At 43.9% G+C, this 23,938-nt stretch overlaps 1 protein-coding gene and 1 non-coding gene across 2 annotated transcripts; both read left to right on the top strand.

Moving 5' to 3' along the window:
- The first annotated feature begins 17,859 nt into the window (after positions 1 to 17,859).
- LOC137760297 (U6 spliceosomal RNA) lies at positions 17,860 to 17,966 on the top strand. Its single transcript, XR_011073262.1, has one exon. It is a non-coding gene; the product is annotated as a U6 spliceosomal RNA (small nuclear RNA).
- Positions 17,967 to 20,626: 2,660 nt separating this feature from the next.
- CD209 (CD209 molecule) lies at positions 20,627 to 23,769 on the top strand. Its single transcript, XM_068534954.1, has 8 exons — positions 20,627 to 20,761; positions 20,941 to 21,015; positions 21,130 to 21,216; positions 21,516 to 21,665; positions 21,884 to 21,961; positions 22,202 to 22,353; positions 22,843 to 22,955; positions 23,364 to 23,769. Exons 1-8 carry the CDS (start codon positions 20,722 to 20,724, stop codon positions 23,503 to 23,505), a joined length of 837 nt encoding a protein of 278 aa, XP_068391055.1. The 5' UTR covers positions 20,627 to 20,721; the 3' UTR covers positions 23,506 to 23,769.
- The last annotated feature ends 169 nt before the right edge of the window (positions 23,770 to 23,938 follow it).

The following is a 23,938-nucleotide window of genomic DNA, read 5'->3' on the forward strand; positions in this document are numbered from 1 at the left end:
AGTGCACTTAAACCGTTCCCAATTTTTTTTCAGTGCGAAATCATTTTTATCAGGAACATTTTTTTCCATGTGATTTTTGCAGTAAACATTTGATTCATTAATTGGACTCTTTTTGTCCAATTTTTACCAGCTGTCAATTCTACCTCTGTGATTTTTTTGGGGGGGGGTGGTTGTCATATCTTCAGAGTCAAATTTTGCATATTTAAATTTATTAAAAGACTCTTCTCAGTATTTAGCAGATAAGTTTTAGCACAATCAAAAATTTTTTTCTGGACTAAGCTTTGGACTCAAAATTTGTTTGTTGGGAATATTGATTAATATGGGCTCAGACTTGATACTTTGTCTTATAAAGAGCGAAAAAGGGGACAATATATGTAGCTCCTCCTATGAAGAAGTAGAGTCTGTTTCCCCATCACTTGAATTTGAGCTGGCTTTATCACTTGTTCTGACCAACAGAATGCATCAGAAGTGATGCTGGGCTAGTTCTGAGCCTAGATCTTAAGAGGTTTAGCAGCTTCTGCTCTTTTTTTTTTTTTTTGGAGTATTTTTAATTGTAAAATATATATAACCTAACATTTGCCATTTTTAAGTGTACAATTCAGTGGCATTAGCTGCATTCACAATGCTCTGCAATCATCACTACCTACTTCCAAAATTTTTTCATCATTCCCAAGTAGAAACTCTGTCCCCATGAAACAATAACTCCTCATTCCCCCCTGCCCCACCCCCAGCCCCTGGTAACCTCTATTCCACTTTCTGTCTCTATGAATTTATCTATTCTAGGTAGTTCACCTGAGTGGAATCATACAATATTTGTCTTTTCGTCTGGTTTATTTCACTTAGCAAATATTTTCAGGTTCATCCATGTTGTATTAGAACTTCATTCCTTTTTATTAAAAGCTAAATCATATTCTGATGTTTGTATGAACTATATTTTGCTTATCCATTCATCTGTCAATGGACGCTTGGGTTGTTTCCACCTTTTGGCTACTGTGAATAATGCTGCTATGAACACGGGTGCAAAAGTATCTGTTTGAGACCCTGCTTTCAATTATTTTGATATATACCCAGGAGTGGAACTGCTGGATCCTATGGTACTTCTATGTTTAGCTTTTTGAGGAACCGCCAAAGTGTTTTCTACAGTGGCTGCACCATTTTAAATTCCCACCAGCAATGCATGGGGGTTCCAATTTCTCTACATCCTTGCCAATATTTGTTATTTTAAAAAAAACTATAGCTATCCTAGTAGGTGTGAACTGTTATCTCACTGTGGCTTTGACTTGCATTTACCTAGTAACTAATAATATTGAGCATCTTTTTATGTGTTTATCGGCTGTTCGTATATCATCTTTGGGGAAATGTCTATTCAAGTCTTTTGCCCATTTTTAAACTGAGTTGTATGTTTTTTGTTGTTGTTATTGAGTTGCAGGATTTCTTTATATGTTCTGGATATTAAGCTCTTATCAGATATATGATTTGCAAGTATTTTCTCCCATTCTGTATGTTGTCTTTTCACCTTCTTGAAGACATCCTTTGATGCATAAAAGTTTTAAATTTTTGTCATTCGCAGATGAAAGCAGTAGACACTGTGGAACAATGGTATTCACACAATGAGGGTCTGGACCACATCCCTCAGGTGTCTTGTGCCTGTAGCAGAGCCTCACCGTGGCTGCTTTGTCATCCTGGTTCTGTTTTATGACTCTGCCTAGCATGTGAACATACGTATAATCTTGAGGTACAAAAGCAGAACTCGTCAGCATATTTTATATAATAAATATAACGTATAAAAAAATTTTGATGAAGTCCAATTTATTTTTTCTTTTGTTGCCTATGCTTTGGATGTCATATCTAAAAATCCATTGCCAAATTCAATATCATACAGATTTACTCCTATGTTTTCTTCTAAGAGTTTAATAGTTTTAGCTCTTATATTTAGGTTGTTTTTCCATTTTTAGTTAATTTTTATACATGATGTGAAGTAAAGGTCCAATTTCATTCTTTTGCATGTGGAAATCCAGTTGTCCCAGCACCATTTGTTGAAGACACTATTTTTTTCCCCATTGAATGGACTTGGCACTGTTGTGAAAAATCAACTGGCCATAGATGTATGGGTTTATTTCTGGATTTTCAATTCTATTCCACTGGTAATACATCTATCCTTGTGCCAGACCACACTGTTTCGAACTGTTTTGTTACTGTAGCTTTGTATTAAGTTTAAAATCAGAACGTATGAGTCCTGTCAGCTTTACATTTAAAGTAGTTATTGATGTACTTATTGCCATTTTGTTAATTGTTGTGTTGTTTTTGTAGTTCTTCTTTCTTCCTTTCTTCTTTTGCTCTCTTTGCTTGTGATTTGATGAGTATCTTTAGTGTTATGTTTGGATTCCTTTCTCTTTTTTTGTGTATGTATCTATTATAGATTTTTGGTTTGTGGTTACCATGAGGTTTATATATAGAAATACCTGTATATGTACATGATTAAGTTGCCGATCTCTTCAGTTTGATCATATTTTAACAACCCTGCATTTTTCCTCCCCCCCTGCAATGTTTACTGTTTTTGACATCATATTTTACATATTTTTGTTTCATGTATCCCTCAGCTACTTATTGTGGATATAGATGACTTCATTACTTTTGTCTTTTAACCTTCCTACTAGCTTTTTTTTTTTAAATACATTTATTTATTTATTTATTTATTTGTGGCTCTGTTGGGTCGTCGTTGCTGTGCGCAGGCTTTCTCTAGTTGCGGTGAGCGGGGGCTACTGTTCGTTGCGGTGTGCGGGCTTCTCATTGTCGTGGCTTATCTTGTTGCGGAGCACGGGCTCTAGGTGCACAGGCTTCAGTAGTTGTGGCACGTGGGCTCAGTAGTTGTGGCTTGCGGGCTCTAGAGCTCAGGCTCAGTAGTTGTGGCGCACCGGCTTAGTTGCTCTGCGGCATGTGGGATCTTCCCGGGCCAGGGCTTGAACCCGTGTCCCCTGCATTGGCAGGCGGATTCTTAACCACTGCGCCACCAGGGAAACCCCCTACTAGCTTTATAAGTGGTTGATCTACTACCTTTACTGTATATTTGCCTTTAACAATGAGATTTTTCCTTTCATAATTTCACAGTTTTAGTTATGGTCTTTTCTTTTCTGTTTATAGAAGTCCCTTTAACATTTCTTGTAAAGCTGGTTTGGTGGTGCTGAAGTCTTTTAGTTTTGCTTGTCTGTAAAACTTTTGATCTCTCCTTCAAATCTGAACGAGAACCTTGCTGGGTAGAGTATTCTTGGTTGTAGGTTTTCCCATTTCATTGCTTAAAATATATCATGCCACTCTCTTCTGACCTGCAGAGTTTCTGCTGAAGAGTCAGCTGATAGCCTTATGGGAGTTCTCTTGTACATAACTTCTTGCTTTTCTATTGCTGCTTTTAATATTCTCCCTTTGTCTTTAATTTTTGCCATTTTAATTACAACATGTAATTAAAGAGGTATGGTCCTCTTTGGGTTGATCCTGATTGGGACTCTCTGTGATTCCTGGACCTGGATGTTTGTTTCTTTTCCCAGGTTAGGGAAGTTTTCAGCTATTATGTCTTCAAATATGTTCCCTGCCTCTTTCTCTCTCTCTCTTCTCCTTCTGGGACCCCTATAATGTGAATGTCAGTATGCTTGATGTTGTTCCAGAGGTCTCTTAAACTGTCCTCATTTTTAAAAATTCTTTTTTCTTTTTTTCTGTTCAGCTTGAGTGATTTCCACTATTCTTTCTTCCAGTTCACCGATCCATTCTTCTGTATCATCTAATCTACTGTTGATTCCTTCAAGTGTATTTTTTTAAAAAATATTTATTTATTTGGCTGCCCTGGGTCTTATTTGCAGCACGCAGGATCTTCGTTGCGGCGTGCAGGATCTTTTAGTTGTGGCATACGGGATCTAGTTCCCTGACCAGGGATCGAACCCCGACCCCCTGCATTAGGAGTGCGGAGTCTTAACCCCTGGACCATCAGGGAAGTCCCTCAAGTGTATTTTTAATTTCAGTTATTGTACTCTTCAGCTCTGTTGGTTTTTTCTTTATATTTTCCAACTTTTTTTTTTTTTTTAATGCCTAACTTCTGGGAATTCCCTGGCGGTCCAGCGGTTAGGACTCTGTGCTTTCACTGCTGAAGGCTCAGGTTCAATCGCTGGTCAGGGAACTAAGATCCTGTAAGCTGTGTGGCACAGCTAAAAAAAAAAAAGCCTAACTTCTCACTCTGTTCATCCATTTTCCTCCTTAGTTCTTTGAACATCATTGTGATCAATACCTTAAACTCTTTACTGGGTAGGGTTGCTATAAACCTTTGACCGTTGAGAAATTTGGTTATGACAGTTTCTGCTTGTTTTTTGATGTTTCTGTTGGGGGTTGATGAGAGAGCTGCCTACCTTGCCATTTAGCCCAGTAACCTGGGTGATGAGAGGCACATGACTCAGTCACCCCTGTGGCCTCAATCACCAACCAATCAACCTCCAGCTATGAATAAGTCCATCTGTTCCCATTTTCTATTGCTGTGCAACAAACCACCGTAGAACTCAGTAACATAAAATAGCAACCACTTAAAATATATTCATGGGTTCTGTGGGTCAGGAGCCTGGACAGGGCACAACAGGGATGGCTTGTTTCTGCTCCGTGGCATCTAGGACTTAAGCTGGGAAGACTTGAAGGGCTGGGGGGTGCCTAGAGTGGCTGGGAGCTGGAATTATCTGGTGGTATTTCTATTCACATGTCTGGTTTCTGGGCTGGGATCACTCAAATGATTGGGGTCTCTTGGGGGGGAATCCCTCTTTTTTTCTGTAGTCTCAGGGTGTCTCCATGTAGTTCCCTCCACATGGCATCTCTAGCATGGCAGCTTCAGGGTAGTTGGACTCCTTACATGATGTCTCAAGTCTCTGGGAGTGAGTCTTCCAGAAAACAAGGAAGCAGCTTGCATGGTCTTTTATGATCTAGTGTTGGAGATCATATAATATTGCTTCTGCTATACTCTATTCGTTGAAGCAGTCCAAGCCCACCCAGATTCAGGGGGATCAAGACCTCCTCTCTTGATGGGAGCATTGTCAAAGTATTTCACTTATCTTGTAAAGCTGCACTGGCTAAGTAGCCAGACTTAATCGACCCACCACAGATGCGTGAATGAGCTCACCTGTGCTCAGCAGAACTTTCCAACAGAGCCAGACCCAAATTTCTGAACCACACAATTATGAACTAAATAGTTTTTATTTTGAATCATTAATTTTTGGGGAGGGACAGTTTGTTATGCAGCAAACGCTAACTGATACATCTTGGCAGGTACATAGCACTCACCATGCCTAATATCTTCTGATCACTTCCTGGAGCCCTGCAAGGTGATGCAAATGAGCAGACCCATGGCCTCTGTAGTTCAATGACTCCTCCCTGTCTGTGTTCACCCTACAGTCCACTGCCCTTGGTTTTACCTGCCATGACAATTCCACCCATCCCACTGCTCCTTGATTAGTTTCAACAACCCGTGAACAGAACCCTGAACATAATAAAAGAAATGTTGAAGCACTCCTTAGCTATTCTACTCTTAGACTATACAGCTTACTCCATTTAGTCTCTCATTTTACAGATATTAGGTGAGCATCTACTATATGCCATTCACTCAAAAACACTGGAGACATGATAGTTAATGTGAACAAAAGGGTCCCAGCACTAACAGAATTATAGTCTGGTGGGATACGGTAAGCCGTTTCTAAAATGGTCCCTACCTCTTGGTATTCATGGCCTTGTGTAATCCTCTACTAAAGAGTAATTTGCTTCTAACCAGTAGAATATCTCATCATGAAGAAATGCCATTTCGGAAATTAGGTTACAAAAGATTCTGACTGCTGTCTTGCTGGCACTTTCTTCCTTGCTGGCTTTGATGAAGTTGCCTTGTTGGAGAAACTCATGTGGTAAATAACTAAAGGCATCCTTTGACCAACAGATAGCTAGGAACTGAGACTCAGTCCAACATCCCACAGGAAACAAATCTGACCAAAACCCACATGAGTGAGGTTGGAAGTGAATCCTTCCCCTATCCAACTTTCAGATGAAACCATAGTCCTCCTGGCCATCCCCCTAATTGCAGCCTCAAGAGAGATCCCAGGCAAAGGATCCACTAAGTCATGGCTAGATTCCTGACCTGCAAAAACCTGGGATAACAAATGTGTGTTGTCTTAATCCATTCAGTTTGTGGCAATTTGTTATATAGTAACAGATAACTTCTATGTAGGGGAGCCAGAGGTGAAACAAACAGATCAATGAACAATTTGGAGATAGATCACAGAGTGATACAAGATATCCAAAGGCACCCAAGAAGCAGCTTGAAATCCGAGCCAACTGGGGCTTCCTTGGAGGTCCAGTGGGTAAGACTCTGTGCTCCCAATGCAGGGGACCCGTGTTCGATCCTTGGTTGGGGAACTAGATCCTGCATGCATGCTGCAACTAAGAGTCTGCATGCTGCAATTAAAAGATCCAGCACGCTGCAACTAAGACCCAACGCAGGGGCTTCCCTGGTGGCGCAGTGTTTAAGAATATGCCTGCTAATGCAAGGGACATGGGTTCGAGTCCTGATCCAGGAAGATCCCACATGCCACGGAACAACTAAGCCCATGCGCCACAACTACTGAGCCTGCGTGCCACAACTACTGAAACCCGCACGCCTAGAGCCCGTGCTCCACAACAAGAGAAGCCACCGAAATGAGAATCCCGTGCACCGCAATGAAGAGTAGCCCCTGCTCACCGCAACTGGAGAAAACCTGTACGCAGCAATGAAGACCTAACAGAGCCAAAAATAAAATAAATAAAATAAATAAATTTATATTTTGAAAAAGACCCAGTGCAGACCAAATAAACAAACAAAAAACAAACAAACAAAAAATAAACTGAGCAGACTAAATATGATACAAGACACTAGAAAGGAAAGTAATTAAAGATCTAGTACCTAAAACAACATCAGAACAAGATTGTTTTATAGCCTCACCCTTGTCTCCCTATACCCTAGCTTGTGGCCATTTGGTGTTTATAACCACTTTGGGCTTTCGCTTTTGACCTATTGGCTCTTGGGTGGTTTTTCACTCAGTTCTGGTCTCGGTGTCTCTCTCTGACTTTGCTGCCCTCTGCAGCCTCAGGCTGGCTGCAATCCCGGAGAAACTGGACACTCAGTCCATACCTGGTTCTCTTCCTTTCTCATCCTTCCAACAGCAGAAGGGGATTTGGATTGCAAATGTTCATAAATGACAGGAAATTGCAAGGTCAGGCAAAAGAAGAGGAAGGAGATGGAGCAAGAGCCGGCTGGGAGAAAGGAGGAGACCCAGCAGGTGAAGCCATCAAGGGAGTCCCAAGAAAGTGGGGTTCAAGCACGAAGGAGGGAGTGGCCACCTTTATCAAGGGTGAGGCCAAGACAAAAATGGGTCTGCTGGAGTTCTCAAAGGAAAAATAGATACTGCCATTGGTGGTTTTGGGAGGGGTGAAGGCAGGAGTGAGAACAGCCCTTTTCTAAGAAGTGTGGTGACACCTAGAGGTTTTTCCCCAAAGATGGAAGAAGAGTGCCTCTGTTCCTGGAAGTCTTCCTGTTCCAAGACGTGAGGCACAACTCATCCACATCACCAGGAATGGAGCCTTCGAGGCTGGAGCAACAGCTGACCCAGGACCCTTTACTGCAGGGCAGAATGTGTGATGGGGCACGCCTTCCTTCCTGGGGCTCTGGAGGGCAGCAGTGCCCAGGAGGGGCTAAGGCTCAAGGTGAGGAAATGAGCAAACCCGGGGGATTGTGAAGTCACTCTCAAGAACAGGTAAAATATTGAGAGAAGTAGGAAGGGCAGCATGCCAGGCAGAGGGACCAGCTAATGCAAAGGCAAGGAGGCAGGAAGGTATCTGTTCTGTAAACCTGTGCTGAAGCCTCCTTGACCACTGGGTGGTGCTGTTCAACCTGGCGAGAAACACAGTAGGCTGTGCGTTCCCTGATTCCTGCCCACAGCCCACAGTGGTCTCCTCCTGGTCTGTATGTTAGCTGAGGTTCTGGAATTCTGGTGCTGGCAGGTTTCTGTGAGGCCAGCCCAGCCTGGGTCCCATTTCAATGACACCTCTAAAGCAGCAGGTGGCACTTGTCTGAGAATCAGGGAGGAAGGTGGGGTATAACCTGGGGCAGATCTTTGGGGAAATCCTCCTGCTGTCAGATCAAAGCTTATAAGGTATGACAGAGTCTGTGCAGCTCAACTGGTCTGGGAAGGAGCTCCACGTGGGTAGGCAAGGAAGACTTCCTGGGGGAGGTGGTATTAAAAGATGATGCGATTTGTCGGTGGAAGAGAGATGAGAATCCAGGCGGGAATGTAGGACAGGGCAGCTACATATGTCTGTGTGGTACAGAAGGGGAACTAGGCAATGGAGTGAGACAGTATTTCCTCACTCATGTCATCTGCTTACTAGACATTTGTTGAGATCTGATGAGCTTCCCGGTTGGTAAGGGTGGCGCACACCAGTTCCACGGGGACAGAAGCACCTTCACGCAGGATCCTTCTGGACCTTGCCTTATGTACTTTATCTGGTTGCTCATCTGTCTCCTTTGTAATATCCTTTATAACAAACCAGTAAATGTTTTGGTAAGTAAATGTTTCCCTGAGATCTGTGCGTTCTAACAAATTATCAGACTTGAGGAGGGAGTCGTGGGAAACCCTGATTTGCAGTGGGTGGGTCAGAAGTATGCATGTCCTGGATCTACACTTGGTGTCTGAAGTTGAGGACAGTTTTGTGGGACTGACCCCTTAACCTGTGGGATCTGTTAAAAACAAGACAACAGAGCCAAAATGGAGTCCCTTATAGTGAGCCTCACATCACCAAACTCAGTCTTAATGACAGAGCTCTCTCAGAAATGGAATCTTAAACCAGCCAATAAGGAATCATCTGATAGACCCCTGCCATCCCCTACAGGAAAATAATCTTACAATGACCCACCCACTTTTTTGCCGGTACGACTACCTTGATCCTGCTTCCTTCTGCCTATAAAACCTCTAGCTTGGGACTTCCCCGGCGGTCCAGTGGTTAAGAGACTGCGCTTCCATTGCAGGGGGCATGGGTTCGATCCCTGGTTGGGGAGCTAAGATCCCGCATGCCACGCGGTGCGGCCCAAAAATAGAAAATAAAAACCAAAAAAACCCCAAACCAAAAAACCTCTAGCCTTGTACAGCCCTTCAGGGCTCCTTTCTATCTGCTAGACTGGATGCTGCCCAATTCATGAATCATTGAATAAAGCCAATAAGATCTTTAACGTGTACACAGTTGCTTTTTTTTTTTTTTTTTTAAACAGATCTGTTGCTGTCTCTAGGTGGATAGTGTCAGGACTGCGTTCAATCTGTAGAACATCCAGTCAGAGTCGGGTGAGACTGGGAGAGTGGCTTGGTGATGTTGGAAAATACTCCAGAGCTTTCTGACGGTCACATTCTAGGGGAAAGGTTACATGCTGAAGGACGAGTTGCTTGAGAGGAGATGCAACAGGGTGGTAGGAGAAAGGGTGATTTCAGTTCGAGCGATCCGCACGTGCAAAGGTCAGGAAGTGAAAGAGAATGTGGCTTCCTAGAGGAACTGAAAGTTTTTCAGCAGGACTTTAGAGCCCCAGGAGGAAAAACGGGATGGCCAGTCCAGGATCCAATCACGAAGTGTTGAACACCAGGTGGAGGGGTTTATAATGAACAGTAGTAGGAATAGCCCATCCAAGAGAGAGTATCTTGTTTCATCTTCCTGAGGGGTTGGTGTTCCAGCTCTGTTGGTGTGTCTCTGGAGATGGGAAAGCCACCACCTCCCCAGATCTGCCTACAGCTGTGAGGCCATGAGAATGTCTCCTCAACTCCTGAGCCTCAGTTTTCCCCATATGTGAAATAGGAACACAGAGCGTCTTAGTCCTTTCAGGCTGCGATAACACAATGCCATAGACGGGAGGCTTAAACAACCAACATTTATTTCTCACAGTTCTGGAGGCTGGAAGTCTAAGATAAACGTGTGGGGAGATTTGGTGTCTGGTGAGGACCCGCCTCCTGATTCACAGAAGACCATCTTCTGGCTGTGTCTTCACATGGCAGAAGGGGTGAGAGAGCTCTCTGGGGTCTCTTTTATAAAAGCACTAATGCCATTCACGAGCTAATCACTTCCCACATTCCCACTTCGGAATATCATCCCCTTAGGGATTAGGTTTCAATATAGGAATGTGGCGGAGTGGGACACAAACATCCAGTCGATGATACAAACCCACTTCACAGGGCTGTCATGAGAAAAGTTAGGTCTCTTGGCACCAAACAGATGCCCAATAAAAGTTCTTTCCCTCCTCCTTTCTTTCTTCTTTTTCTTCTTTTATCTTCTCGGCCGTGCTGGGCAGGTGGCATGTGGGATCTACTTCCCTGACCAGGGATTGAACCCTTGCCCCCTGCAGTGGAAGCACAGAGTCTTAACCTCTAGACCGCCAAGGAAGTCCCCCTCCTCCTTTCTTTAAGGAACAAAAACCCCTCCGAAAGACCTTGAACATGCCGCACAGTTGGATCTCCCATGCTCTGTTCAACCATCCACCAGCACTGGTCACTCTGGTTGTGTCATTACTTTTCCATCAAGAATATACAAGGGAGGGACTTCCCTGGTGATCCAGGGGTTAAGACTCCATGCTTCCACTGTAGGGGGCGTGGGTTCAATCCCTGGTCAGGGAATTAAGATCCCACAAGCTGCCCGGCGTGGCTAAAAAAACTTAAAAGAAAAAAGAAGAATATACAAGTGATAATAACTCATTTATTATCATTGTTGGAGTGCCCACTACCTGCCAGGCAGTGTTCTTGACTTTGGGGATGTAGCAGTGAAGAAAATAGACTCAGTCTCCTCCCTCTGAACAGCTGGCTCCCAGCTGTTTTTATAAATAGTTTAGCGAAACTCAGCCCCACCCATTCACTGACATATTGTCCGGGTGCTTTCATGTTGCAGGGGCAGAGTGGAGGAGCTGTGTCAGAGACTGACTGACCCACAGGGCCGAAAAATACTTGCTATCTGTCCCTTTTCAGAAAACATTTGCCAATTCTTGGTCTAGAAGGTTACATTCAGGGTGAGACAGCTAGTAGACAGATAAAACTTTGAACCTGAATCTGGCTCTCTCTCTCTCTCTCTCTCTCTCTCTCTCTCTCGGACTTCCTAATTAAGAGAGGCAAAACTATCAATTCCCACCCCACACCCTCCCGGCTTTAGCACAAAGTAAGTGGTGAAGGAGTGCTGGCAGGATTTCCATTTCTGTTGAGAATGTAGAAGTCCCCCAAAGACCCTCCCTTCCATGGTGATAACTAGAAAAACCCATACTTTTCAATAGGACTAGTCAAGAGTGAATGCAAGGAAGCCTTGATGAGCTGGGTTTCAGACATAAAAATGAGCCCTTCAGGGACTTCCCTGGTGGTCCAGTGGTTAAGACTCTGAGCTTCCACTGCAGGGGGCACAGGTTCGATCCCTGGTCGGGGAACAAAGATCTCACATGCCAAGTGGCGTGGCCAAAAAATTAAAAAACAATTAAAAAAAAAAGAGCCCTTCACAGGTGAGCCAAGAGCAGTTTTAGCGTCCGTACCAGGGGGCAGGCAGACACCAGCTCTGGGTATGGATGGGCTTGCATAGATGGAGAGGTGTTTAGGGGACAGGGTAAATCATCCAGTTCTTAGATGACAAGAGTAAGCATTCCAAATGGTGGGCACCAGAGTGCTGGAGTCCAAACTTGGTGAGGAGAGCATCCTCGTGGAGGGATGGCTGGTATGGGATGATGTCAGAGCCCAAGTGAGGTAATCAGGGCAACAACATGGGGGTCTGTCTACCTGGAGAGAGAAGGTCAGTGTCCAAGTGCAGTGAGGAGGGCATCTACATAGCGTAGGGCAGGGGTCCCCAACACCCGGTTCATGGCCCGTTAGGAACTGGGTTGCACAGCAGGAGGTGAGTGGCAGGCCAGTGAGAGAATCTTCCTCTGCCGCTCCCCATTGCTTGCATTACCGCCTGAACCATCCCCCGACCCCCACCCCGGTCCGTGGAAAAATCATCTTCCACAAAACTGGTCCCTGGTGCCAAAAAGGTTGGGGACCGCTGGCGTAGGGGATAGTGATGGGAAAATGAGATTGGCTATATATAGGGGGATTGATGAAATAAATAAATCCTGCAGGGTAATGGGAACCAGGTTTCCCACCATCAGAAAAGAGTGTTACAAAGATGAATGGAGCGGGAGTTCCCTGGTGGCCTAGTGGTTAGGATTCCAGGCTTTCACTGCCATGCCCAGGGTTCAGTCCCTGCTTGGGGAACTGAGATGCCGCAAGCTGTGTGGCCAAAAAAAAAAAAAAAGAATGAAGGGAAAGTTAGAATGAACCTTATTGTATTTAATTGGAGGTGTTGGTGTGAACTCATGGTTTTCAAAATATATAGAGAAATAAATGTGTGTGTGTGTCTGTGTGTGTTTTCTCATCTGCCTACTCAGAAGTCCTGGGATCAGTGACACCCCAATAATAATGAGCATACTTAATACTCAGGTCTTGGTTTCTGAATGCCATTCTCCACTTAAAAGCAACCAGGGCTCTTTGGAAAAATGGTTGATTCCAGGGTTCAGACAAGGAAAGTCTGCTCAGCAAAAAACTGATAGGCACATGTCAAAAGGACACAGAAGCCAGCATGAAAGGCTTCCACTGGCCAAATCAAAGAAAATTTAAGCATCAAAAAACAGAAAGGAAAAAAGGAATGTCAGCAAAAATGGCGAGTAAAATTTGCCTTTCCATAAAAACAATGAAAAAACCGCAGAATTTGTCAGAATCAACACTTTTAGAACTCTGGCAATCAACCAAAAGCTTACAGTAATTCAGGGAGTATTTAGTCAAGACTGAATCTCAGTAAAGAACAATGAGCTTGGTGGAATTTTAACGTACCCTAGTCCCATTGCCCACTCTCCAACTCAGAAATAGCCTTACAGACTCACAGACATAGAGAACTGACTTGTGGTTGCCAAGGGGTGGGGGTCGGGGGGAATGGATTGGGAGTTTGGGACTAGTAGATGCAAACTATTATATAGAGAATGGATAAACAACAAAGTCCTACTGTACAGCACAGGGAACTATATTCAATATCCTGTGATAAACCATAATGGAAAAGAACATGAAGAAGAATGTATATATATGTATAATTGAATCACTTTGCTGTACAGTAGAAATTAACACAACATTGTAAATCAACTATACTTCAATAAAATAAATTAAAAAAAAGAAATAGCCTTGGGACTTCCCTGGTGGCACAGTGGTAAAGAATCCGCCTGCCAGTGCAGGGGACACAGGTTCGAGCCCTGGTCCGGGAAGATCTCACATGCCGCAGAGCAACTAAGCCCATGTGTCACGACTACTGAGCCTGTGGTCTAGAGCTCTTGAGCCACAACTACTGAGCCCAGGTGCCACGACTACTGAAGCCCGCGTGCCTAGAGCCCGTGCTCTGCAACAAGAGAAGCCACCACAACGAGAAGCCCTCGCACCGCAGTGAAGAGTGGCTCCCACTCACCGCAACTAGAGAAAGGCCACGCACAGCAATGAAGACCCAACGCAGCCAGAAAGGAAGGAAGAAAGAAAGAAAGGAAGAAGGAAAGAAGAAAGAAAGAAAAGAAAAATATTTAAAAAAAAAGAAATAGCCTTAAAAAATAACAGCCCACATTCCTGGTACTGAAGAAGAACAGAGTTCTTCTTCTTACAGGAGAACTTACAAAGTTCTCCTTCTTTGTAAGGAGCTCTTACAAAGCCTCATTCCCAAGGAAGAGTAATTATCTGATCTGTCTAGTGGTTCCCCAGAAGACCACACTGAAACAGCTTGTCTTTAATTGACCTCACTTGAACTTGCCCAATGCTAAAAACCTCTCCGCAGGGAGCGCCTGTCAAATGCTTTAACAACACAGCTGCCTGAGGTGATGGATAACAGTTGGGGGTAAATAATAGCTTAACCAAAAAGTCTTAAAAGGAAACGTTAAGGAATGAGATGTCCCTGGGGACTTTGACAAGTTCCAACATACCCTGGGAATCTGGAAGGCCACATGCATGTGGAGGGCTGTGTGCATACCCAGGAAAGATCTGAAAAGGTGCTAAGCTCTTAATTCTGGCAGACTTTGAGGCTCTGAGGAAGCAGGAAGGGGAGGCGAAGGCAGAGTTGTAATCTTCCTGGCTGAGTGTTGAAGTTGTGTCTAAACACACAGAGACCTTGGGTGAAGACTGGGGGACTTTTAGTTTCAGGTTTTCAAGGAAGTCTGTTCAATCACTAGCTAAGCACCAAGCTAAGTAGAGATTTTAGTAACCTTACATGACAGAGAATAGAGACTTTGCAGAATTAGTTCAGAAAAGTCATTAAATAAACAAAAAAACAACTACTATGGAAAAACAGCAATGGTAACAAACCTTCAGGAGGAGGTAGAATCTAATTTCCATAGTTGCCATATTATATTACAAGGCATACCTGAGAGATATTTTGGGTTTGGTTCCAGACTAGCACAATAAAGCAAATATTGAAATAAAGCAAGCCACATAAATTTTTTGGTTTCCCAGTGCATATAAAAGTTATGTTTACACTATATTGTAGTCTATTAAGTGTGCAATAGCATTATGTCTAAAAGAACACTGTACATACCTTAATTAAAAATACTTTATTGCTAAAAATTACTAATCATCATCTGACAACTTAGAGTTGCCAAAAACCTTCAATTGTAAAAAAATGCATTATCGCAAAGCCTAATAAAGTGAAGCACCATAAAATGAGTCATGCTTGCATTTGAAATGTCCAGTTTTCAACAAAAAATTATGAGAAATACAAAGAAACAGGAAAATATTACCCATACACATGAAAAAAGTGAATAGAAACTGTCCCTGAGAAAGTCCAGATATTGGTTACTAGACAAAGACTTCAAATCAGCTGTTTTTAAAGTGATCAATGAGCAAAAGTAAATCATATTTAATAAACTAGAGAAGTATGAGAATAATGTATCACTAACTAGAGAATATCAATAAAGAGATAGAAATTATAAAAAGGAACAATGTAGACCATTCTGGGGTTAAAAAGTACAGGGACTTCCCTTGTGGCACACCGGTTAAGAATCCACCTGCCAATGCAGGGGACACGGGTTCGAGCCCTGGTCTGGGAAGATCCCACATACCACAGAGCAACTAAGCCCGTGCACCACAACTACTGAGCCTGCGTGCCACAACTACCAAAGCCCGTGTGCCTAGAGCCTGAACTCTGAAACAAGAGAAGCCACCTCAATGAGAAGCCCGCGCACCACAAGGAAGGGTAGCCCCCGCTCGCTGCAACTAGAGAAAGCCCACGTACACCAATGAAGACCCAATGCAGTCAAAAATAAATAAATAAATAAATAAATAAATAAAAGTACGATAACTGAAATGAAAATTTTACTAGAGGGCAAATTGCTATTGATTTGAGTAGGTAGAAGGAAGTATCAGCAAAAAATGAAAATGGATCCATTGAGATTATCCAGTCTGAGGAACAGAAAATTAACAGAGCATCAGAGACATGTGGAACACCAGCAAGCGTACCAACATATGCATAATGGGAGTGTCAGAAGGAGAATAAGGACAGAAAGGGACAGAAAGAATGTTTGAAGAAATAACAGTTGAAAACATCCAACATTTGATGAAAATGTTAGGTTACATACCCAGAAGCTAAATGAACTCCGAGGAGGATAAATTCAAAGAGATCCACACTTAGACACATAATAATCAAACTGTTCAAAGACAGAGAGAACCTTGAACACAGCAAGAGAAAAATGTCTCACTTTGTACAAGTGATCCTCAATTAGATTAACAGCGGTGGATCATCAGAAACTGTGGAGGCCAGAAGGCAGTGGGAAGACATATATGAAATGCTGAAAGAAAAAACCTGTCAATGAAAGATTCTATATCCAGTAAAACTACTTTATTCAACCATAGACAGGAGTACAGTACTGATAAATGTCACATCATGCATGAGCCTTGAAAACACTATGTTAAGCAAAAGAAGCCAGACACAAAAGGGTGTTGTATGATTCCATATATATGAAATAGGTAAATCCAGAATAGGTAGATCCATAGAGACAGAAAGTAGATTAGTGGTTTCTGGCTCTGGGGGGAGGTGGAAATGGGGAGTGACTGCTTAATGGGTATGGGGTTTCCTTTTGGGGTGATGAAAATGTTCTGGAACTAGATATTGGTGATGGTTGCACAAAATTCACAACATTATGAATGTACTAAATGCTACTGAACTGTATGGTTCGGATGGTAAAATCTATGTTACGTGTATTTTCCCACAATAAAAGAAATGAAAGGAGTATTTCAGGATGAAATGAAAGAACACTAGACAGTAACTCAAATCCGCATGAAGAAATAAAAACACCAACAAAGGTAACTACACAGGTAAATATAAAAGACAGTATACATGTATTTTTGGTTTGCAACTCCTTTTTTTCCTCCATCGGATTTAAAAGACAACTGTTTAATGCAATCATTAGAAATCTAAGTCGATGGGCACATGTGTATAAAGATGTAATTTGTGATAATAGCTGCACAAAAGGAGGCAGAAATTGAACTAAATAGGAGCAGAGTTTTGTATATTATTAAAATTAAGTTGATATTACTCTGAACTAGATTGTTATAAATTAACAATGTTAATAGTAAACCCCAGGGCAACCACTAAGAAAATAAGTCAAAAATATATAGTAATAGAAAATATCTATTTAATAGAAAACCCTAAAGACTCCACACAAAAACTACTAGAACTGATAAACATATTCAGCAAGATAGCAGGCTACAAGATTAACATGCAGAAATCTGTTGTATTTCTTTACACTAACAATGAAATATCAAAAAGGAAGAGTTAAAAAAAATCTCTTTTTAAACTGCAACAACAACAACAACAAAATAAAATGAAGTTCTTAGGAATTAACCTGACCAAGGAAGTGAAAGACTTATAAGCTGAGAACTATAAAACATTGAAAAAGGAAACTGAAAATGATTCAAAGAGATAGAAAGATATCCCATGCTCTTGGACTGGAAGAATTAATATTGATTAAAATGGCCATACTACCCAAAGCAACCTACAGATTTAATGTGATCCCTCTTATACTACCCATGACATTTTCCACAGAACTAGTAGAAATAATCCTAACATTTATATGAAACCTTAAAAAAACCAGAATTGCCAAAGCAATCTTGAGGAAAAAGAACAAAGCTGGAGGCATAACCCTTCCAGACTTCAGACAATACTACAAAGCTACAGTAATCAAACAGCATGGTATTGGCACAGAAACAGACAAAAGGATCAATGGAACAGAATAGAGAGCCCAGAAACAAACCCACACACCTACGGTCAATTACTGTTCAACAAAGGAGGCAAGAATATACAATGAAGAAAAGACAGTCTCTTCAGCAAGTGGTGTTGGGAAAGCTGGACAGCCACATGTAAATCAATGAAGTTAGAACACACCCTCACACCCTACACAAAAATAAACTCAAAATGGTTTAAAAACTTAAATATAAGACATGACACCCTAAAACTCCTAGAAGAGAGCATAGGCAAAACATTCTCTGACATAAATTGTACCAATGTTTCCTTAGGTCAGTCTAGCAAGGCAAAAGAAATAAAAGCAAAAATGAACAAATGGGACCTAATCAAACTTATAAACTTTTGCACAGCTAAGGAAACCATAAACAAAACGAAAATACAACTTACAACTAGGGAGAAAATATTTGTAAATGATACGACCGACAAGAGCTTAAGTTCCAAAATATACAAACAGCTCATACAACTCAACAATAACAACAACAAAACAACCCAATCAAAAAATGGGCAGAAGTGCTCGCTTTGGCAGCACATATATTACAATTGGGACGATACAGAGAAGATTAGCATGGCCACCGCACAAGGATGACACACAAATTCGTGAAGCGTTCTATATTTTTGAGTTATTTGTAGTGAGGTGGATGGACCTAGAGTCTATCATACAGAGTGAAGTAAGTCAGAAAGAGAAAAACAAATGCTGTATGCTAACGCATATATATGGAATCTAAAAAAAAAAAAAAAAAGGTACTGATGAACCTAGTTGCAGGGCAGGAATAAAGATGTAGACATAGAGAATGGACTTGAGGACACAGGGTGGGAGGAGGAAGCTGGGGCGAAGTGAGAGTAGCATCGACATATATACACTACTGAATGTAAAATATTTAGCTAGTTGGAAGCAGCAGCATAGCACAGGGAGATCAGCTCGGTGTTTGCGATAACCGAGAGGGGTGGGATAGGGAGGATGAGAGGGAGGCTCAAGAGGGAGGGGATATGGGGACATATGTATGCATATGGCTGATTCACTTTGATGTACAACAGAAACTAACACAGTATTGTGAAGCAATTATACTCCAATAAAGATCTATTTTTTAAAAAAAACTGGTTAAATAAAAGGACAAGAGAATTAAAAAAATGGACAGAAGAACTAAATAGACATTCCTCCAAAGAAGACGCACAGATGGCCAATAGGCACATGAAAATATGCTCAACATTGCTAATTATTAGAGAAATGCAAATCAAAACTACAATGAGGTACCACCTCACACCGGTCAGAATAGCCACCATTAAAAATTTACAGGGGACCTCCTTCGTGGTCCAGTGGGTAAGACTCTGAGCTCCCAATGCAGGGGGCCCGGGTTCAGTCTCTGGTCGGGGAACTGATCCTGCAATACATGTTGCAATGAAGATCCCACATGCTGCAACTAAGATCTGGTGCAGCCAAAATAAATAAAATAAATAAATAAATAAATAATTTAAAAAATAAATTTAAAAAGTTACAAATAATAAATGCTGGAGGCTTCCCTGGTGGTGCAGTGGTTAAGAATCTGCCTACCAATGCAGGGGACATGGGTTCGAGCCCTGGTCAGGGAAGATCCCTCATGCCGTGGAGCAACTAAGCCCGTGCCACAACTACTGAAGCCTGAGCATCCTAGAGCCCGTGCTCTGCAACAAGAGAAGCCACCACAATGAGAAGCCTGTGCACGGCAACAAAGAGTAGCCCCTGCTCGCCGCAACTAGAGGATGCCTGTGTGCAGCAACGAAAACCCAACGCAGCCAAAAAAAAAAAAAAAATGCTGGAGAGGGTGAACTACTATATAAAAAACTACTATATATAAAATAGATAAACAACAACGATTTACTGTATAGCACAGGGAAGTACATTCAATATCTTGTAATAAACTATAATGGAAAAGAATATGAGAAAAGAATATATACGCACTGAATCACTTTGATGTACACCAGAAACTAATACAACATTGTAAATCACTATACTTCAATTTAAAAAAAAAGAAGAAAGTGTCTATTTAACATGAAAAAAGTAGTAACGAAGGAACTGAGGAATGAAAAAGAAATAAGACATATGAAAAACAAATAGCAAAATGGCAGATAGAAACCCTACCTTATCAGTAATTACATTAAATATAGAAGAGTTAAATTCTACAATTAAAAGGTAGAGATTGACAGAATGAATAAAAAAGATGTTCCAATTACATGCTGTCTACAAGAGACTCACTTTATTTATTTTTAAAATAAGTTTATTTGTTGTCTTTATTTATTTTTAGTTACGTTGGGTCTTCGTTGCTGCACACAGGTTTTCTCTAGTTGTGGTGAGAGGGGCCACTCTTTGTTGCGGTGCACAGGCTTCTCATTGCTGTGGCTTCTCTTGTTGCAGAGCATGGGCTCTAGGCACGCGGGCTCCAGTAGTTGTGGCACACAGGCTTAGTTGAGGCATATGGCATCTTCCCGGACCAGGGCTTGAACCCGTGTCCCCTGCATTGGCAGGCGGATTCTTAACCACTGCGCCACCAGGGAAGCCCCAAGAGACTCACTTTAGATTGTAACATACACCCAATTGCATCAGATAGGAGACCAGGGTCCATACAGAAATAAATTGGAAGCTCAATACACAAAGTTTCAAAGTGACTCTCTACAAAATACTTAGTAACTACAAAGGGGAAAAAAGTAACTGCTTTGTGTAGTGGTTAAGCAGGGACTCATGGGTCAACTCCCAGCCCCACTGCTTTTGAGCTATGTGACCTCAGGCAGTTGCTTGCCCTCTCTGTTTCTCAGTTTCCTCATCTGTAAAGCAGAATAATAACTACCTTCCTCATAGGGCTATTGTGAGAACTGTTAGACCATTAGGAACACACCTGTGGTTAGCAAATCCAGGCTTATTACTTGCTACAGTGAGGGAGAACACACACCAGGGGGAACAGTGGGCACATGCTTAAGTGTTGTTATTACTGAGTATTCATCATTAGAATAGGCAATTTATACCCATTACTAGTGCGCTGTATTAAACCTTACAATTACAGTGTGAGGCAGGGTAATTGTCCCATTTCACAGTTGAGGAAACTGAGGCTCTGAGAATGTGAGGCTGAAGGTCCCAGGACTGGATAGGGGTTGGAACAGTGCCTTCTGGCACCAAAGTTGACTGCACAGCTTCTGCCCGATCCTAACTGACCTCTCAGTTGTGTCAGGCGCTTTATCCCTCCCCGGATTTTTCTGAGAGGAAGTGTTATCCCCATCCTGTTCCTCATTCTTCCTGAGTTGAGAAAGAACAGATCTGAGGAAGGGCTACAGAGGGGAATACGTGGGGTTATAAAAACCATAGTCCAGAGAGGAGTTAGAAAGAGGGGCAGAGAGGAAAGGAGGATGGCAGAGATGTGTAACCCCAAGGAGCCGGGTGGCTCCGGTGAGGCTGGACCCCCAGTCTGGGGTGATGGTGGGATGACAGGGCCCCAGGGTCCTGAGGGTGCTGGGGTCTGGCCTTCAGCTTGCAGGGAAGGGGGAGGGTCTGGTCTCCAGCTTGCAGTTCTGAGAGAGGGCTCAGCAGGCTTCCAAGTTCAACTGCATGTGCTCTGTCCTATTCAGAGGAGGAGACATTTGGGGGCCAGAGATTGGCTGAGAGACACCCTGGACTCCTACGCAGTTTGAGGAGCTCACCAGGTACCAGAATGGCTGGTTCAGGAGCAGGCAGCTGGGGAAGGGGGCGGTTAGGGGGCGGGGTGGGACAGGGTCTGCCCCTGAGCCCCAAGCTCTGTCCATCTGCTGGTCCTGCAGGGTGTCTGGCCCGGAACCCTCTGCTTCCCCTACTGCTCTTCATCTCACTGGGTTTCTTCATGCTGCAGCTGACCACCCTGGTTCAAGGTGAGTCAGCATCTGGGGGTTTGGAGTCCTGGGTCCCTTTGGGTTTTCTCTCTGGGATGGTCTTTGCCCTTTTCCACATTCCCCAGACCTACTAGGGCTGGGGCGTTTGGGCTCCGTGTCACCTTCTGTGTGACCATGGGCCAGTTACTCCCCCTCTCTGATCCTGCTTCCTCACGTGAAATGCAGTGCATCCTCCCCTGTGGGGAGCTTAGTTTCCCTGAGACCTTGAAACTGGACTTGGCACCGGGTCAGGTATAGAGTCGGCGCTCATAAAGGGGGAATTCTCTGCTCTGTTGTAGTTTCCAGGATCCAGGTCCTGCAGAGAGATTTGGGGGACCACCACGAGGAGAACAACAGGCTGGATGAGGGGCTGGACGCCGGGTTCCGGAGTCAGAGAGGGGATGGGGCTCCGAGGGAGCATGACCTTGGACCAGCCATCACCACCAGGGGTGAAGGAGAGAGGGCAGGAGTGGGGGAGGGGATTGGGGCCCTGCAAGAGGTCCTGGGGGCTGGCAATGTTGGGCAAGTCACTCTCTAAGCCTCAGTTTTTTCATTTGTGCTATGGGCTCTTCAGGTCCCTGTGAGATCCATACATAATGTTGTCATGGGGCCCTCTCTGCACCAAGCACACAGTAGGTGCTTAATAATTGAGGTCCTCTCCCTCCAGCTGATGTTGCACAGGGACAGATGCAATCAAACCTGGAGGAGATCCTGCAGCACCTGACCTGGATGAATGCCACCCTGGGTAAGGGTCCCATGCCAAGGTCAAGAGGAAGTCACAGGATTGCGGGTGGGGCTGGGACCCACCTTCTATGGCTGCCCTGAGGAGGGCAGGGCAGAGCTGGGATCTTTCTCATGGATTTCTTGGGGACTGAGCTGACAGCTGAACACAGTGGCTGGCCCTAGGTTCCCAAGATCTGACGCAGGTGTCTGGGGCCTAGGAGCCAAGTGACCTCTCTGTCCCAACCCCATTCCTCCTTCCCAGCTGGCCTGTGCCGTCCCTGTCCTTGGAACTGGGGACTCTTCCAGGGAAGCTGCTACTTATTCTCCTGGACCCAGAGTGACTGGAAATCTGCTGTCTCTGCCTGTCAGGACATTGGGGCCCAGCTGGTGATCATCAAGAGTCCTGAGGAGCAGGTGGGCTGGGCAAGGTTCCCCTTGGGGCTGGGCCAAATGACTGGTCAACAGAGAGCTTTCTGCTGCACTCCTCTGCCCTCTGAGAGATGGAGGTCCACGGGGTAGATGGGGGTGAGAGGTGAGAGGCAGTCAGGGAAGACTTCCTGGAGGAGGAACCATAATGGACTCTGGAAGGTCAAGTGAGAGAAGAACATGTTTGAGAGGAGCCCATGTCTGGACAGAAAAGGAATTCAGAGTACCCTTGAGACCACACATAATGTATGTCAACTGAGACACAAGTTAACACATATCCACACATGTATGTATATTAACACACATCCACAGCCTCCATGCACATGTGAACACATACCACTGGAGTAGGGGCTATAGGCTAGACTGTGAAAGGAACTTCCATGGGAGGCAGGGGACCATGGGAAAGTGGGCAAACATGGGACGCGTGGCGTTCAGGGATCTTCCTCCTGATACCCCTCTCCCCACCCCCGCCCCCAGAAATTCCTGAAGATTTGGTATGTCAGATATAATAAACCCACCTGGATTGGCCTCAGTGACCACCACAATGAGGGTTCCTGGAAATGGGTGGACAACAGCCCCCTCCAACTCAGGTGACCTCCCAGTGACAATGGCCCGAGGGTGTGGGCAGGGACGCCCCTCCTTCAAAGCAGGGTTGCTCAGACTCTGGGACTGGAAAGTATCACCTGAGGCGCTTGGTGAAGATGCAGAGTCCTGCCTTCATTCTGGGGGTGGGAGTGGTGGTGGTGGGGACCTCGGATCCTATAAGTCTGGGTAAGGGCCCAAGAATCTGCATTTTAACTTTGCCAGAGCTGATGCTAATGGAGGTGGATTCCAACCCTAACCCACATTTCCAAAACCCTGCCTCCAAACTCCTCACCACCCTCTGGCTGGTACTTGGCAATTTGCCGCCAAAGCCCAGGGACCAGCTCCTCCAAAGGGGGGCCTGGGGGTGGGCTCGGGGTGGAGTAGGGGGCTCAGAGCTCTCATGGGGTTCACAGCTTCTGGAAAAAAGGGGAACCCAACAACCACGAAGATGAGGACTGTGTGGAATTGTACAACGATGGCTGGAATGATGGCAAATGTAGCACACAAAACTCCTGGATCTGTGAGAAGCCCTCGGCTCCCTGCCCAGCCCTCTGAGGGTCACTGCCTCCCCCCCGACCCCACCCTGTCTTGGTTCGCAGAGATCAGGCGACTGAGACATGCGGTCTGCTGGTTCCTCTCAGGCCCCATCCGTTTCTGGTTTTCCCTTTGGTGAATTCCCATCCCCCTCCTGTACGGAGGTCTTCGAGGTCCTGAGGGAGATTCTGAGACCCCCTTATCCTCTAAGACCCATCCCACCATAGGCTATAGACCATCTTTTTTCATCTATTGATGGTCTCAGCCCCCCCTCAGCCCCCCCATGACATCCCCTTAATAAAGTCATACATTGCATTATGTGTCCCACTGAACTTATTTTTGTTCCTTTGCCACTGTTTCAGTTACTATAGTTTTTTTTTTTTCAGTTACTATAGTTTGATAATCTGTTTGATGTACACTAGGACATTGCCTTTTTTCAATATGTTTTTCTCTA

Source organism: Eschrichtius robustus, chromosome 2 (assembly GCF_028021215.1).
Source record: "Eschrichtius robustus isolate mEscRob2 chromosome 2, mEscRob2.pri, whole genome shotgun sequence".
NCBI lineage: Eukaryota > Metazoa > Chordata > Mammalia > Artiodactyla > Eschrichtiidae > Eschrichtius > Eschrichtius robustus.

Bases quoted from the DNA above. Each gene is read 5' to 3' on its own strand.
- CD209 (XM_068534954.1), top strand. From the start codon at position 20,722: ATGGCAGAGATGTGTAACCCCAAGGAGCCGGGTGGCTCCG. The intron at 21,666-21,883 runs GTGAAGGAGAGA...CTCTCCCTCCAG, and splicing joins ACCAGCCATCACCACCAGGG to CTGATGTTGCACAGGGACAG. The intron at 21,962-22,201 runs GTAAGGGTCCCA...CCTCCTTCCCAG, and splicing joins CTGGATGAATGCCACCCTGG to CTGGCCTGTGCCGTCCCTGT.